The 16,593-nt window shown below is 44.4% G+C and overlaps 1 protein-coding gene across 1 annotated transcript in view; it reads left to right on the forward strand.

Moving 5' to 3' along the window:
• AMHR2 (anti-Mullerian hormone receptor type 2) overlaps positions 1-16,593 on the forward strand; it is a 94,778-nt gene that overhangs the window by 69,266 nt on the left and 8,919 nt on the right. The window contains exons 9-10 of the mRNA XM_073546205.1: positions 1,418-1,575; positions 14,535-14,682. Coding sequence (XP_073402306.1) covers positions 1,418-1,575; positions 14,535-14,682 — 306 coding nt within the window. The remainder of the gene's footprint in view (positions 1-1,417; positions 1,576-14,534; positions 14,683-16,593) is intronic.

Raw genomic sequence — 16,593 nt, forward strand, 5'->3', positions numbered from 1 at the left:
GCAACAGGTTGCATTGGGCACGCCTAGTCGCACACTACAAAAAAAGTATGCACACGAAAACGCATACGTGCACATGCAAACGCTAGATCATGCGCCCGCCATGTTAAATATGGGACGCATGGCCGCGCACGATGTGCTAAAAAACGCTAACTTGAAACCAGCCTTAGAAGTAAAATACGAATTATCAAGTGTGATGCAGTGACCCCTGTGACAGCTAGGGTGCGCTGTATGGGCTCCCCAGGTCATGCATACAGGCGTTCCCTCTGTTGTGATGCAGAAACAGTGACTGGCAGGGTTGTGAATGGCCGATATATGTCACAGGGATGGATGTTCTCTGAGATGTAACCCGGAGTGTTTTATTATTAGTGCACGTGAGCACTAAGATAACGGTTAGTGCACCTGGGTCCGGGTTGCGGGTAGCTATGAGAGATGGGAGGGTCAGGCTACCCATATGACCTCACCTTTGGGTGAGGGTGCTGGCTGTACCCCTGTTTTCCTTCAGAAGCTGCAGGTATATTCAGGACCTGCCGTGAGGTCATGACCAGGTGACCAGCCATGTGATCCATACCTCACCTGGGGGTGGGGTTACAGCTACATAATGAAGGTGTGTTTAGCACATGAGAGTGTTGGAAGTCTTGATTGTGCAAAGATCTCCAAGTGTCCAGGTGGGACACTACAGAGTTGTTTGTGACCAAAGAGGTACAAGTCCTCCTGTGTGTGTGTGTGTGGCTCCAGGCAAACCCGGCTTGCTGGATATCGCACAGCCTGGGGAACTGGGGAAGCAGTGCTGGCTTTCCTGAACCAGAGGAACGAGGTCTGTGAGATACCTCCTGAGTGGACGGTCGGACAACTGTGAGTGGCACTGACCCCGGTCAGTAAGAGACTGTACTGTCCTATGGAACTGAATGTTTAACGGACATTGCCCTGGCCCTGTGTGTGATCGGGGTCTGAGGGGAGCAAAGCTCTGTTTATGGACATTATTATTTTATGTTGCCGGACCTAAAGGCTGACTACTCTGTGTTTGTGTTGCTAGGGATATGGAGCAATACACCTAGGAGAACTTTTAAGGAAATTGAGTCTTCCTGTATGTTATAGCGCTGCCAAATGAGTGTTCCCCAATGCACTCAGTGAGCGCTACCTTACACAAGTTAATACAGTATTTGAGATGCCATACCAACAAAAATGGACTTTAAGTGTTTTGATGACTGTTTTTACAAATGTCTTATTCATTGTCTTCTTTTCAGAACTTGAAAAATATAGTTGAAAAACAAGTTACACTCAATTTTTGACAATAGCCCCTTACAAATGTTATATCTGGTATCTAATCTACTTTGCTAGATGTTATATACTGTATGCTGTTTGCATTTTGTAATGAGGTGATGAATATGTCTACACATTTTTTCCTTTCCACTAACAGACATATGCAAACCTGCAATCGCTCATCGAGACTTGAGCAGTGACAACATCTTGGTGGCTGAAGATTCTTCTTGTGTGATAACAGACTTTGGTTTATCTGTGGTTCTGGAGAATTGCCAAACAAAAAAGAATCCACGGGATCCTGCGATATTAAACATGGTATGTGTTGGGTTACACCAAGCTGTAGTAGCAGAGAGCCAGGGGTGTAACTTGAAGCTCATGGGCCCAAATCGAAAAGTTCTGACAGGACCCCCAATTATTGCAAGTTTTTAATGGTATTGGTCTTTTCATATAGGCCAAAGGGACTTTTTGGGCCCTTTGGGCTCCAGGGCCCAGGTTCAATAGCAATCCGTGCATCTATTGTAGTTACGCCCCTGCCCACAGCTTTGAAAATCTGTAAAGCATTATTGGCGATCTCGGATATGAATGGACTATGTTAAAAGATAAATGGGATTTGTAGATATGTAGCCATTTCGGAAAAATTGGAGAGGGCTTGAGGGCCACAAGTACATGGATTTCAGGGCAAAGTGGCTTTCATTTTTGCATTTAATATATCTCTTTATGCCTCTAATGGCGTAGCACATTATGCAGAATTTCCATTTTCTCATATTGCCCCAAAAATAAAATACCAGCTATGCATTCACTGCAATCTATTAAAAACCTGGTAAACTACTTGTTACGGGCTGGCGGAACGCACCAAATAATAAAGATGGTATTTAGGTGCGTTCACAGTCCAGGGTCCACCTTGCAGAGGTGTTAACTTCTGCTTGGTAATGGCGGACACGATATGGCGGTATAATAACGGAACACACGAGGTTAACCTCACCCAATGTGTACAGAGGCGGACGAGAGCCGCACAACCGCCAAATAATAAATGCCGTAGCCTGTTATTTCTCACAGAGCTCGGCAGTGTGAGCGCTAGCGTATAGTCACAGAACTCAGCCCTTAGACAGCAGGACTGAAGTCCCTCTAGACCGCTAGCGCTCGGCTCCGCGACTGCGATGCCAGCAAGGGTTAAATAAACTACGTGTGCAAGTGTGCACATTGCTGCTCAGGTAGACGCCACTAATCGCCCTGGGTTTGGCCAGATAAGCGCACAGGTTGCGCAAGGCATTGCATCAGCGTGGCTGTCACTTGCCGCGGTTCGATAGTGCCCTGCAGTGGGCGACACCATCGAATGCTAGTGTGCAGATGGCTGGTATGCACTGTGGCCTATAGACTAGCCACTGACAGGCGCTGACTCAGATTCTAAACCCTACCAACATACGTATCAAAAGGGAAGGGGTTTCATAATGAGTCAGTCACCAGATACATGCATCCATCATCATACACTCCAAACTATTTGTGTCTATCCGAGCGGCCATGCGACCCTTTTATAGCAGCGTACTTCCGGGACCTTCCTGATGGTCCAATCCGAGCTGGAGAAGGACCTGAGCATGTGACCTCCGATCTCCAATGAGAGATCGTCCCACCATGCTCAGTGGACCGAAAGGAGGACTTAGTCCCTGGAGTAGCTTGCTGCTGACCAGCCTGCGTTGCTATAGTTGGACCAGAGGTGGCAGCAGCAACTAAACCTACAGAGCTGGTCTGAGCAGAGCGCCTGGATTGATGAGTCTACTGAGCAGCCTCCTGTGCGGCCGGAGAGGAATGCGAGACCGCCGAATGCAAGGCTCGGGATTCCTGCTGTGCAGTGACCGGAACCTGACGCCTAACACTACTAATTGTCAGAATTTCTATCGGTAGTTTTGACAATGAACCAATAATGGCATATATGGCTACCTGGAAAATTTAAAATTCTAAAATTTGTTTGTGTGCCTTAACCCCTTCCCAACCAATGACGCCACATAGGCGTCATGAAAACTGGTGCCAATCTGACCAGTGACGCCTATGTGGCGTCATGACTTTAAATCCCCCCTGCGGGTCGGGTGACCGGGGTCACTGAAAGGTCACCTGACCCACAGAAACAGGGGGCTTTGTTCTTCACCACAGGGGGCGTGGCTTCACCCCCACGTGGCTACGATCGCTCTGATTGGCTGTTAAAAGTGAAACAGCCAATCAGAGCGATAGTAATATTTCATCAATGAAAAATTATAGCTCCCTAACAAAAAAAAAAGTTTCCAAAATTGTGCTGATGTAAAGTAGACGTGTGGGAAATGTTATTTAGTAACTATTTTGTGTCACATACCTCTCTAGTTTAACAGAATAAAAATTCAAAATTTGAAAATTGCGACATTTTCAAAATTTTTGCCAAACTTCCATTTTTTTTCACAAACGCAAAAATTACCGACCTAAACTTACCACTAACATAAATCCCAATATGTCACGAAAAAACAATCTCAGAATCGCTAGGATCCGTTGAAGCGTTCCTGAGTTATTACCTCATAAAGGGACACTGGTCAGAATTGCAAAAAATGGCCTGGGCATTAAGGTCAAAATAGGCTTGGTCATGAAGGGGTTAAAGGACTGGTTGTCACTAAAAGGTTATTAACAGCATTGAAAGGGTAGACATGGATTTGTAGCAGAAAGCACATTTCTAAAAATAAGTATTTTTGATCTGATTGATAAAGAACGCTTTGTAAGTGCATGTGATGGTTAATGAGTAGCAGATATTTTTTCTTTTATCTTAACATCTCCTCCCCTTTTTCTACAACCACAGATAATTCTAATATACTTTTGTATCTCTCCCACCATTTCTCTCAAATTATTCATTAATTTTCTGTTTGCACCTGAGTAACAAAGTAATATTAAGTCTGTGTAAATGAAAATGTGTTACTGATCTGTGTGAAGAACACATAGAATGTGTTGTGCGAAAATATTTTCCCTTTTAAATTGCATGAAAATTTGCATACATTACTTTATAGCCTATATACAGTTGTGTGAAAAAGTGTTTGCCCCTTCCTGATTTCGTATGCTTTTGCATGTTTGTAACACATAAATGTTTCAGATCACCAAACAAATCTAAATATTAGATAAAAATAACACAAGTATACACAAAATACATTTTTTAAATTAAGGTTTTTATTAAGAGAAAAAGAAATCCAAACCTACTGGACCCTGTGTGAAAAAGTGATTGCACCCCTCCCAACTTAAAACATAAATTAACTGTGTCTTTGGGAATACGAGTTCAAATTCCTTAGCCACATCCAGGCCTGGTTACTGCCACACCTGTTCTCAATCAAGAAATCACTTAAATGAGATCTGCCTGACTAAGTAAAGGAGACCAAAAGATACTCAAAAGCTAGATATCATGCCGCGATCCAAAAAAATTCTGGAACAAATGAGAAACAAAGTAATGGAGATCTATCAGTCTGGAGACTCCACCACAAGAAAGAGACTGGGCAAAATTGCCTGCGTGGCAGAGTTCCAAAACGAAAACCACTGCTGGGCAATAAGAACATAAAGGCTCGTATCAGTTTTGCTAAAAAACATCTTGATGATCCCCAAGACTTTTGGGAGAATACTCTTGTTGACTGATGAGACAAAAGTTGAACTTTTTGGAAGGTGTATGTCCTTTTATATCTGGTGTAGAAGTAACACAGCATTTCAGAAAAGGAATTTTAATACCAACAGTAAAATATGGTCATGGTATTGTGATGGTCTGTGACCAGGCTTGGACTGGCCCATAGGGGAAGAAGGGAATCCCCCTGGTGGACCCTTGTGCAGATCTGGGCCCCCAACCCCACTGTATGGGCAGTACTTGGCATAATTCACTTGTACATAAAAAAGCAGCATCTCATCATTCAGTAACCAAACTATCCAGGTTATTATATAGAGATATAGGTAATTTTGTGAGCTAGGGTAGTGTAACATTTGTATGCAGATGAAAATTCCTCCAGAGCATTGTAAATGACTCATTGCCAGTTATCTCAAACGCTTGATTGCAGTTGTTGCTGCTAAGGGTAGCCCAACCTGTTATTAGGTTTAGGGGGGCAACCACATTTTCACACAGGGCCCTGAAGGTTTGGATTTCTTTTTCCCTTAATAATGAAGACCTTCATTTAACATACTGGCTGCTGCCCACTTATATATCAGTAGCTGAGTTTATTATTCGGCGCTGCATACTGATATATACGTACTCCAATGAATCAAAATTATATGGTATTATATGAACAATATTAGCATCCTAGGGACTTTCCCTTAGCGTCTCAGTATGTCTTCATCAGATAGTCGCGGATTGGGGGCAATAAGATGTGCGGTCAATGTGTTAAAAACTGCATTTTGTGTTTACTTTTGTTATCTTTGTGTAATATTTACATTTGTTTGGTGATCTGAAATATTTAAGTGTGACAAACATGCAAAAGAATAGGAGATCTGGAAGAGGGCAAACACATATTCACACAACTGTATGTGCCCTACGCTCCTATAACTTCCTATCCTTCCTCAATTTCATCCTAAAAGTGTAGCTAGCTACTCAAACAGGACGCTATCAGGGAGCCAGGGCTGCAGTCACTGCTGCATCTTCTTTACCCACCTTGAAAGAAGCGTCATCAGTGACGTGACTGGGCTAGTCCCTGCTCTACTCAGCATGAATAATTCTGACGCGTGCTCGAAACGCACAATACAGTGACAGTGCGCTCCCTCTCCAGCTCTAATGAGAAGTGACAAGTTGGCAAGAAAACACACTGTCAGTGCACATTGAATAGGAGAGAATGTGGCAAACAGGGAGGGCAGAGACCATCCCTCAAAAGATAAATTACTGATGATGTTCTATTTCAGGGCGGTGACATGTGTTCCATGGGCTGGTCTGTTCTCTGTTCTCCCTGTTTGACCATTCTTTCCTTTTCAATGCACACCGACAATGCGCTCTCTTATTGGTTTGTCCCTTTTCATGAGACTTAACAAGGTAATTCACTGTCACTGTGCATTCAAATGAATATAGTACAGTGAGCAGTGAGCTCGTACTGAGTATGCATCAGAATTATCAACCAACACATGCTCAGTAGAGCAGGGAGGAGCTCAGTCTATGAAACAGAGGCGTATCTAGGCTTTCTGGCACCCGGAGCAAGAATTTGGTTCGGCCCCCCCCCCCCCCAAGTACATATGCGACTTGCACACTTAGCCATGTACCCACGAGCTGCTCTCCCTAATGCTCTCAATGTTCAGTAAAAAACTGAGAGAAGCAGGAAGAGAAGCTCGTTGTTACAGGACCATAACTATGAAAATCGCATATGAGTGAAGTGTCCATGTGATGAGTACTGGAACCTGCAGAGCTGAATCCTGACATTGCAGCTTCTGAATTCTCACAACTGATGCACTGCACACTTTTAGGATTCTCCCTTGCCGATGTACAATCATGTCAGCACAAGTATGTGATTTGTATACTTCTGGCCACACTCCGACTAGACGTGCTCGGCTTCATTCTGTTCATTTTCATTGAGTGACGCCACACATGTCTAGTCGGCATGTGACCGTATGTATGTAAATTACCGGCACAAGAGAATCCTAACAGCGTTCAGTGAGCACTGTGAGAATTCAGAAGTCTGCATTCACATAGAATGACTGCAGACGCACCACAGACCTGGACACCCCCTTTAATGCTCCTAACATAGATAAAAACATGAGAATTAGTCAGTGTCACAAATAACATTTACATCCAGGTACCTTATAGATGATGTCGTCTCTGGAGTCGTTCTTCTTTTCTTCTTCTTGTCCAGACCCCATGATGAGTTTTCTCATCACCAGCCGTCTCTGCAGACTTCCATCTTCTCCGGTCTTCTGCAGCAAATCTCCACACGATCCCCTTAAAGATAGAAGTGTCATTATAATGCCTCTAAATACAAATATCTGCAATATACTGTCGCCTCACACTATTCCCCTCCCTCCTCATACTGTCTCCTCTAACATCCCTCCTGTTCACCATACTGTCTCCTCATATACACTGTGTTCCAAATTATTATGCAAATTGGATTTAAGTGTCATAAAGATGTAATTTTTAGTTTTTCAAATAAACGCATAGATGGTATTGTGTATCAGGGCTCTTTGGATCACTGAAATCAATCTCAAACGTCTGTGATAATTAGTCTACCAGGTGAGCCCAATTAAAGGAAAACTACTTAAGAATGATGTTCCACATTATTAAGCAAGGCACAGGTTTCAAGGAATTTAGGAAAGAAAAAGGATCTCTCTGCTGCTGAAAAGCATCAAATAGTGCAATGCCTTGGTCAAGAGATGAAAACATTAGATATTTCCCAAAAATGTAAACGTGATCATCGTACTGTTAAGAGATTTGTGGTTGATTCTGAGCACAGACATGTTTGTGCTGATAAAGGCAGAATGAGGAAGGTTTCTGCCAGGCAAGTTGATCGGATTAAGAGAGCGGCTGCTAAAAAGCCATTACAAACCAGCAAACAGATATTTAAAGCTGCTGGTGCCTCTGGAGTCCCTCGAACCTCAAGGTGTAGGATCCTTCAAAGGCTTGCTGTGGTGCATAAACCTACTATTCAGCCACCCCTAAACAGTGTTCACAAGCAGAAATGGTTGCAGTGGGCCCAGACATACATGAAGACTAATTTTCATACAGTCTTGTTTACTGATGAGTGTTGAGCAACCCTGGATGGTCCAGATGGATGGAGTAGTGGATGGTTGGTGGAAGGCCACCATGTCCCAACAAGGCTGCGACATCAGCAAGGAGGTGGAAGAATCATGTTTTGGGCCGGAATCATGGGGAAACAGCTGGTAGGGCTCTTTAAGGTTCCTGAAAGTGTGAAAATGACCTCTGCAAAGTATATCAAGTTTCTGACTGACAGCTGTCTTCCATGGTATAAGAAGCAGAAATGTGCCTTCAGGAGCAAAATCATTTTCATGCATGACAGTGCACCATCTCATGCTGCAAAGAATACCTCTGAGTCATTGGCTGCTATGGGCATAAAAGGAGATAAACTCATGGTGTGGCCACCATCTTCCCCTGACCTCAATCCTATAGAGAACCTTTGGAGTATCATCAAGCAAAAGATCTATGAGGGTGGGAGGCAGTTCACATCAAAACAGCAGCTCTGGGAGGCTATTCTGACTCCATGTAAAGAAATACAAGCAGAAACTCTCCAAAAACTTCCAAGTTCAATGGATGCAAGAATTGTGAAGGTGATATCAAAGCAGGGTTCCTATGTTAACATATAACTTGGCCTGTTAGGATGTTTTGGAGTTAAATAGCTTTTTTGTTCAGTGAATGTGACCTCCTAATGCTGCAAATTCCACAAATGAGCATTTTCAGTTCTTTAAAACATATCAAATGTTTAGAAATTCTACTGTGCCTAATAATTTGGAACAGTGCAATTTGAGTTTTCATTCATTTTGGAGATTATACTGTTATCATTGGGAGGTTTCTTCAATAAAATTCAATGTATAATCTAACAGGTGATGACTTTTATTAGACTGACTGTCATTTGTACCAACTATTTAGGAAAATCATAGAAAAATATCATTTGCATAATAATTTGGAACACAGTGTATTTACCCCCTCACTCTCTATACTGTCTGCTCACACATACCCCCGACTCCCCATACTGTGTCTGCACACATCCCATCACCCTCACTCCCCATACTGTGTCCACTTACATTAACCCGTTCGCTCCCCATACTGTCTGCACCCATCATACTGTTTCCTCATACATACTCTTCACTTTGTGTCCTCAAATCTCCCCACACATTAAATCCCCACTCCGAATCCCCCCATCCCCAATCCCCCACACACATTAAAATCCCCCCACACACATTAAATCCCCTATCCACACTCCAAATCCCTCACACACACATTAAATCCCCTATCCCCACTCCAAATCCCCCACACACACATTAAATCCCCCATCCTCACTTCAAATCCCCACACACACATTAAATAACCCCCCATCCCCACTCCAAATCCCCCTACACGCACAGCAAATAACCCCCCATCCACAAACCAAATCCCTCACACACATTAAATAACCCCCCATCCCCACTCCAAATCCCCCCACACACATTAAATAACCCCCCATCCCCACTCCAAATCCCCCCACACACATTAAATCCCCCATCCCCACTCATTAACCCCCGACACATTAACCCCCATCCCCATTCATTAACCCCCCCACACACATTAACCCTTATCCCCACTCATTAACGTCCCCCACACATTAACCCCCATCCCCACTCATTAACGCCTCCACACATTAACCCCCCACACATTAACCCTTATCCCCACTCATTAACGCCTCCACACATTAACCCCATCCCAATTCATTAACCCCCAACACATTAACCCTTATCGCCACTCATTAACGCCCACACATTAACCCCATCTCCATTCATTAACCCCCCACACATTAACGCCTTCACACATTAACCCCCAACCCAATTCATTAACCCCCCACACATTAACCCTTATCCCCACACATTAACCCCCACACACATTAACCCCCATCCCCACTCATTAGCCCCCCACACATTAACCCCATTCATTAACCCCCCCACACATTAACCCTTATCCCCACTCATTAACGCCCCCACACATTAACCCCCATCCCCATTCATTAACCCCCCCACACATTAACCCCCATCCCCACTCATTAATCCCCCCACACATTAACCCTTATCCCCACTCATTAACGCCCCCACACATTAACCCCCATCCCCACTCATTAATCCCCCCCACACATTAACCCTTATCCCCACTCATTAACGCCCCCACACATTAACCCCCATCCCCATTCATTAATCCCCCCACACATTAACCCTTATCCCCACTCATTAACTCCCATCCCCACTCATTAACGCCCCCAAACATTAACCCCCATGCCCTCTACAAATCCCCCCACACATTAACCCCATCCCCTCTACAAATCCCCCCCATCTCCCATCTTCGGTGGTTCTTCAGCTCCACAGTGGAGCACACTTACCACCAGGGTTCTCTCTGGGCGCCGGGGAGAGACGTCAGCAGCGTGATCACATGACCTGATCACGCTGCTAACATCGCTCTGACCCAGCGGTCAGAGCTGCAATTGCACTGGCGTCTGTATAGATGGCAGTATAATTGCTCCCTGGGAGCCGGCACGCGCTCCTTCTCTGCACCGGCAGTCAGCTTGACAGCTGACACAGAGAACCGCCGACTCCCAGGCCGGGGGGGCGACAGAACGCAGCTGCCAGGGAAGACACTGCGGACCGCTGCATTAGGCGGCCCGACAGCGCCCCCCTGCTGGCTGCGCCCGGGGCAAGTGCCCCGGCTGTCCCCCCATAGATACGCCGCTGGAAACAGATGTCAATGATGACATTTAGTTTCAGGGTGGGTAAAGCAGTTGCGGCAGTGACCACAGCCCTGCACCCCTGATGATGTCTCAATTGAGTATCCCAGTATGCACCAAGGATTCTCAAATGAAACATCCCCCTGAACAGAACTTTAAAAAAAAAAAAAAACGGAAATAGAGATTATAGAGGAATTGATGAGTTTTTTTTATTGAAGATATTAGAAAATATTGAATTTAGATTAAATTGATAAACATGTAGGATGAAATTCAAATTTGGCTTTAAACCGCCCCTTTAATTTACTTTTAATGAATAAATAAAATGGATATGAAAGTTACAAAGCTGGTCTCCAATTGAAAGATGATAGGTAAAAATTAATTTGTCAGATCAGAACACAGTCATCAGATCAGAACATAACCAGTAGGGTAGGTGGCACACAATTAGGAAATTGTGTACATTTTAAAGGGTGCTAGTTCCTTTGGAGCCAACCACAGAGCTCCTGTATGACTATAGCAGATAGGAAGAAGGAACTGCACAGCATAAGGCATGTGTAGATGCTTTGAATAGGAATTAGTATGAGTATCTCATATCTACTAATTGAATCATAGAGTTGGAAGGGACCTCCTGGTTCATCTGATCCAACTTCCTGCTCAAAGCAGGATTCGCTAAATCATCCCAGACAGATGTCTGTCCAGCCTCTGAAGACTTCTATTGAAGGAGAACTCACCACCTCTCGTGGCAGCTTGTTCCACTCATTGATCACTCTGTCAAAAAGTTTTTTCTAATATTTAATCTGTCTCCTCCCATTCAGTTTCATCCCATTGCTTCTAGTCTTTCCTTGTGCAAATGAGAATAAAGATGATCCTTCTACAATGTGACAGCCCTTGAGATATTTGTAGACAGCTATTAAGTCTCCTCTCATTCTTCTCTTTTGCAAGCTAAACATTCCCAAATCCTGCAGCCTTTCCTCATAAGACAGGGTTTGCAGATCGGTCACCATTCTGGTCGTTCTTTCCTGAACTTGCTCCAGTTTGTTAATGTCTTTTTTAAAATGTGGCGCCCAAAACTGGACACGGTATTCCAGATGAGGTCTGACCAAAGAGGAGTAGAGGGCAATAATAGCTTCACGTGATCTAGACTGTATGCTTCTGTTAATACATCCTAGAATTGCATTTGCCTTTTTTGCTGCTGCATCACACTGTTGACCCATATTCAGTCTGTGATCTATTAGTATACCCAAGTCTTTTTCACATGTGCTGTTGCTTAGCCCTATTCCTCCCATTCTGCATTTGCTTTTTTCATTTTTATTGTCCAGATGTAGTACTTTGCATTTTTCCCTGTTAAAAACCATTCTGTTAGTCGCTGCCCACTGCTCCAGTTTATTTATATCTTTTTGAATCCTCTCTCTCTCTTCTCTAGTATTAGCTATCCCTCCTAGCTTTGTGTCATCAGCAAATTTAATCAGTTTACCCTCAATTCCTTCATCTAAATCGTTGATAAAAATGTTGAACAATACAGTGCCCAGGATAGAGCCCTGTGATACCCCACTTGAAACATTCTTCCAACTGGATGTGAGGCCATTTATGACCACTCTTTGGGTCCGATCACTAAGCCAGTTATGAATCCACCTAACAGTTGCCTTGTCCATTCCATACTTAGTCATTTTTTCAATAAGTATTGTGTGAGATACTTTGTCAAATGCTTTGCTGAAGTCAAGATATACTATATCTACAGCATTTCCCTGATGCACCCAGTCAGTGATTCTGTCGTAGAAGGAAATTAAGTTAGTCTGACATGACTTATTAGTTACAAACCCATGCTGACTCTGTTTAATCACTTCATTCTTATCCAGGTACTGACATACTTGTTGTTTAATAATTGCACCATATTCGATACAGAAGTTACACAGACCACCAGTAGGATATAAGATTGTGCCTTGTTTTGCATTTTGGGGAAGCCCACTCTGTACCCTGAATCTCGTTAACTTATGTGCAGTGACCCTTGCTTACATGCCTGACGAAGGGTGTCATACCCGAAATATTTCACCACTTATTTCTGTACGTACGGTGGTGTGGTCAGTGGATATGAGATACATTATAATTTAATCCTAATAAAGCATCTCTACGTGCCCTTTGGTGTGCAGTTCTTTCCTCCTACTTACTACTGTCATCAGATCAGAATGTCTTCTGATCTAGTAACGGTATCGTACATCAAAACTTTTTTTTTTATTGGAGACCAGCTTTGTAACTATATATCCATTTTTTAATGCTGGGTTCACACGTAGCGGAACTCTCATGGAAATTACCGCGAGAATTCCGGAATTCCATTCCACGGGAAAATCGCATTTTAAATTCCCTCGATTCTCCCGCGGAAAAACTAGCATTTTGCAAGCGTAATTAGCTTGCAGAATTGCTAGCGTTTTCCAAGCGATCTGTAGCATCGCTTGGAGAACTGATTGACAGGTTGGTCACACTCATCAAACATAGTGTTTGACGAGTGTGACCAACTTTTTACTATTGAGGCCACCTATGCGGCATCAATAGTAAAAGATAGAATGGAAAAAAAATAATAATAAAAAAAAATATTGTTATTCTCACCTTCCGACGTCCCGCTCAGCCTTCCCGCCTCTCTCCACGCTCCCGGTCCCAGTAATCCTTTGCGACAATTACCCCCTTGTCGTCCGTTCTCGCGGGATCGCGACGTCTCGCGGTCACTCGCGATGACGTCGCGCGAATGACTGCGAGACTTCGCGATCCCGCGAGAACGGACGTCATCGCGGTAATTGTCGCAAAGGATTACAGGGACCGGGAGTGTGGAGAGAGGCGGGAAGGCTGCGCGAGACGTCGGAAGGTGAGAATAACAATATTTTTATTTTAAATTCTATTTTTTACAGGGATATGGTACCCAAAGCCCGGAGGACAGTCTCCTCTCCTCCGGACAGTGGGTACCATCCGCAAATGTTCTGCTTACTTTTCGCATGGTGTGCACATCCACATGCGGAAAGTAAGCAGAACAATGCATTCCTATGGGTGCGGGATCGCCGCGATTCCGCGAAATTAATGAGCATGCTGCGTTTTTTACCGCGAAGCGATTCCGCCACGGTAAAAAACGCAGCCTTAGCACAGCATTGCAGAATCCCATAGGAATGCATGGGATGCTTATTTTTCACGTTTTCGCGGCAAAATCGCGCGGTTAAAACCGCCACGGAAACGCAAAAAACCCGCCACGTGTGAACTCAACCTAATTGTATATGTTTATTTATTGTATTTGTTTATTCAATGAAAGGAAATTAATTGTAACATCAGTGAGCTGAGAGTTCCTTTACAAAGTGACAGTGCCACACATGGGTATTCTTCAAGTCTACTGGCTCAAAGTCCACTGTAAGCAATCCAAGGTTTCTAGGCATAACACTGACTTCACACACACTTCAAAGAGAGTCACCACAGCTGATAAAGAGAGCACCCTCCAAAAGCTCTCTCTACTGCTGTGACCAAAGAGTACCGTGCATTGTACATATGAGGTGACATAATTCAGCTAACAGGTATTTCCCTCCCTCTATACATAAGCACCTTTTGACTGGCCGATCATACATACTTCTAAATAGGGAGGAAAATAAACAACTGCCAGTCCCTTCCACAGGCCGAACAAAGATTGGAAATGTAGAATTCCAACAGCCCATACTTGACCCACCATTATCTGCTATTGTGGGAAGTCTGGACACCCCCAAACACTTTTGATGGTTGTCCGGTGCCACTGAAACCGGCAGGTTTGGTCAGCATTCATCTAAGCATAGTAGCACTATATTAGTGAAAGTATTTTATTAACAGTAACATGCAGTTAATATCGTGATCTTTAGTAAATTAGGTAACAGTACAGTGTTGCTGTTTTTCTTTCATCGACAGACAGGAACATTACGCTACATGTCCCCAGAGATGTTGGATGGCTCCCTGAACCTTAAGTCCTGGAAAAATGCTTTGACTCAGGCTGATGTATATTCGCTTGGCCTCCTGATGTGGGAAATATTCAGCCGCTGTCATGATTTGTATGCAGGTAACAGTAATTTTATTTAACTCTCTAAAGCTAAAATTGTACACGGTAAGTATTCTTTCTGCGGTGGCCATAGGGTTAATCTTTGAACATTCTGTAAATAAAAAATAAAAAAAATTGAACACATACTTTCTTTTCCTATTGGATTCATTTCTGGATTTGGCTGGAAAAACTGGAGCAAATGCTGAATGTGTTTCAACATTAAAGGGATTGTCCAGTCCCTCTCACATCTGCACATAGTGACCGTCGGACACTGGGCAGGGAGCGCGCACACTCGTAGGAATCATGCATTTGCCCTACACTGCGTGCAGAATTATTAGGCAAGTTGTATTTGAGAGGTGTGATAAAACACTCTGGGATCGCCTTTGCTGGGGTCAAAGGTCACGTGCAGTTAGCATGAAACTCAGGCGCACAGCCGGGGTCCGGGTATAACTGACACTGGGTCAGGTTTATTAAAGGTGAAAGCAATGCATAAAAGAAATAAAACATAAAATAAATCCTTGCCTGTCTGGCACTAACTAAACAAGGTACAACCTAACTACCAACTGGCGGGCTTCTCCCATCCAGCCAAACCACAGTTACAGTGGGCACTGCTTTCACTCACGTCTGTCTCTCACACAGACAGGCTCTCTGTGTCCCCAGGCTGAGACACTCACACAACCACCTGGCATCCTTTTATATCCGCCTCCCATTATTCATTAGTAACCAGGTGAGACACTGACCAGACTAGGCCACATAGGAAAGGTATCTGGTCGAGATATACCTGCCCTCATCCATTACTCCCACATGATTCTCACATATCCCCCCCTCTGCTCAGACCACTCTGGTCGAGCAATGACACCCGCATAACAGTGCACTCGGGACAGGGCATCTGCATTCCCCATCTGTACCCCTGGACGGTGCTCCACCGTAAAAGTGTAGGTCTGCAGGGCAAGGAACCACCGGGTCACCCGGCTATTCCGTTCCTTGTGCAAGTGCATCCACTTGAGAGGGGCATGGTCAGTGATCAGCCTGAACTTTCGGCCCACCAGGTAATAATTAAATTCCATTTAATCATGATGGAGTCTTTCCCTTTGGTAAGATCTGTCAGGGGGGTAGCAATGGCTGCAAAATTGGGTATGAACCGGCGATAATAGCCGGCGATCCCCAGAAAGGCTTGCACCTGCTTCTTGTTGACTGGTTGCGGCCAGTCCTGAACCGCTTGAATTTTATCGATCTGGGGTTTAACAATACCCCTCCCAATTACATAACCCAAATACTGGGCTTCTTCTAGCCCGATGTGACATTTCTTGGGGTTCACGGTTAGACCTGCCTCCCACAGGTTGTCAATCACAGCTTGTACTTTCCGGAGGTGAGTCTCCCAGTCCAGGCTGTAGACGACAATGTCATCCAAATAGGCCGAAGCATACTGCCTATGTGGCCTCAGGACTCGATCCATCAGTCTCTGGAATGTCGCCGGGGCTCCGTGCAGTCCAAACGGCATATACACATACTGAAATAAACCTTCCGGTGTAGCAAATGCCGTCTTTTCTCTGGCAACTCGTCCACCCGGGGCATAGCGTAGGCATCAAATTTTGAGACTGCATTCAGTTTCCTGAAGTCATTGCAGAACCGGATGCTGCCGTCCCGTTCAGCAATTAACACAATCGGGCTGGACCAAGCACCTTGCGATTCCTCAATGTCTCCTAACTCTAACATTGCCTTCACTTCTCGGGAAACGGCTTCACGGCGCGCTTCCGGAATTCTGTAGGGTTTCACGTGAACTGTGACACCAGGTTCTGTTACGATGTCATGTTTCTTTAGCGTAGTCTGCCCGGGTTTTTCTGAGAGAAACTTTTGGTTGTGAAGTAGAAATTGCCTGACCTCAGTCTTTTGCCGCTCCGAGAGAGTCTCTGCAACCCGTACCTCCGGTAC

The sequence above is a fragment of the Dendrobates tinctorius genome, unplaced genomic scaffold (genome assembly GCF_039654945.1).
Source record: "Dendrobates tinctorius isolate UK_male_01 unplaced genomic scaffold, ASM3965494v1 ptg000145l, whole genome shotgun sequence".
NCBI lineage: Eukaryota > Metazoa > Chordata > Amphibia > Anura > Dendrobatidae > Dendrobates > Dendrobates tinctorius.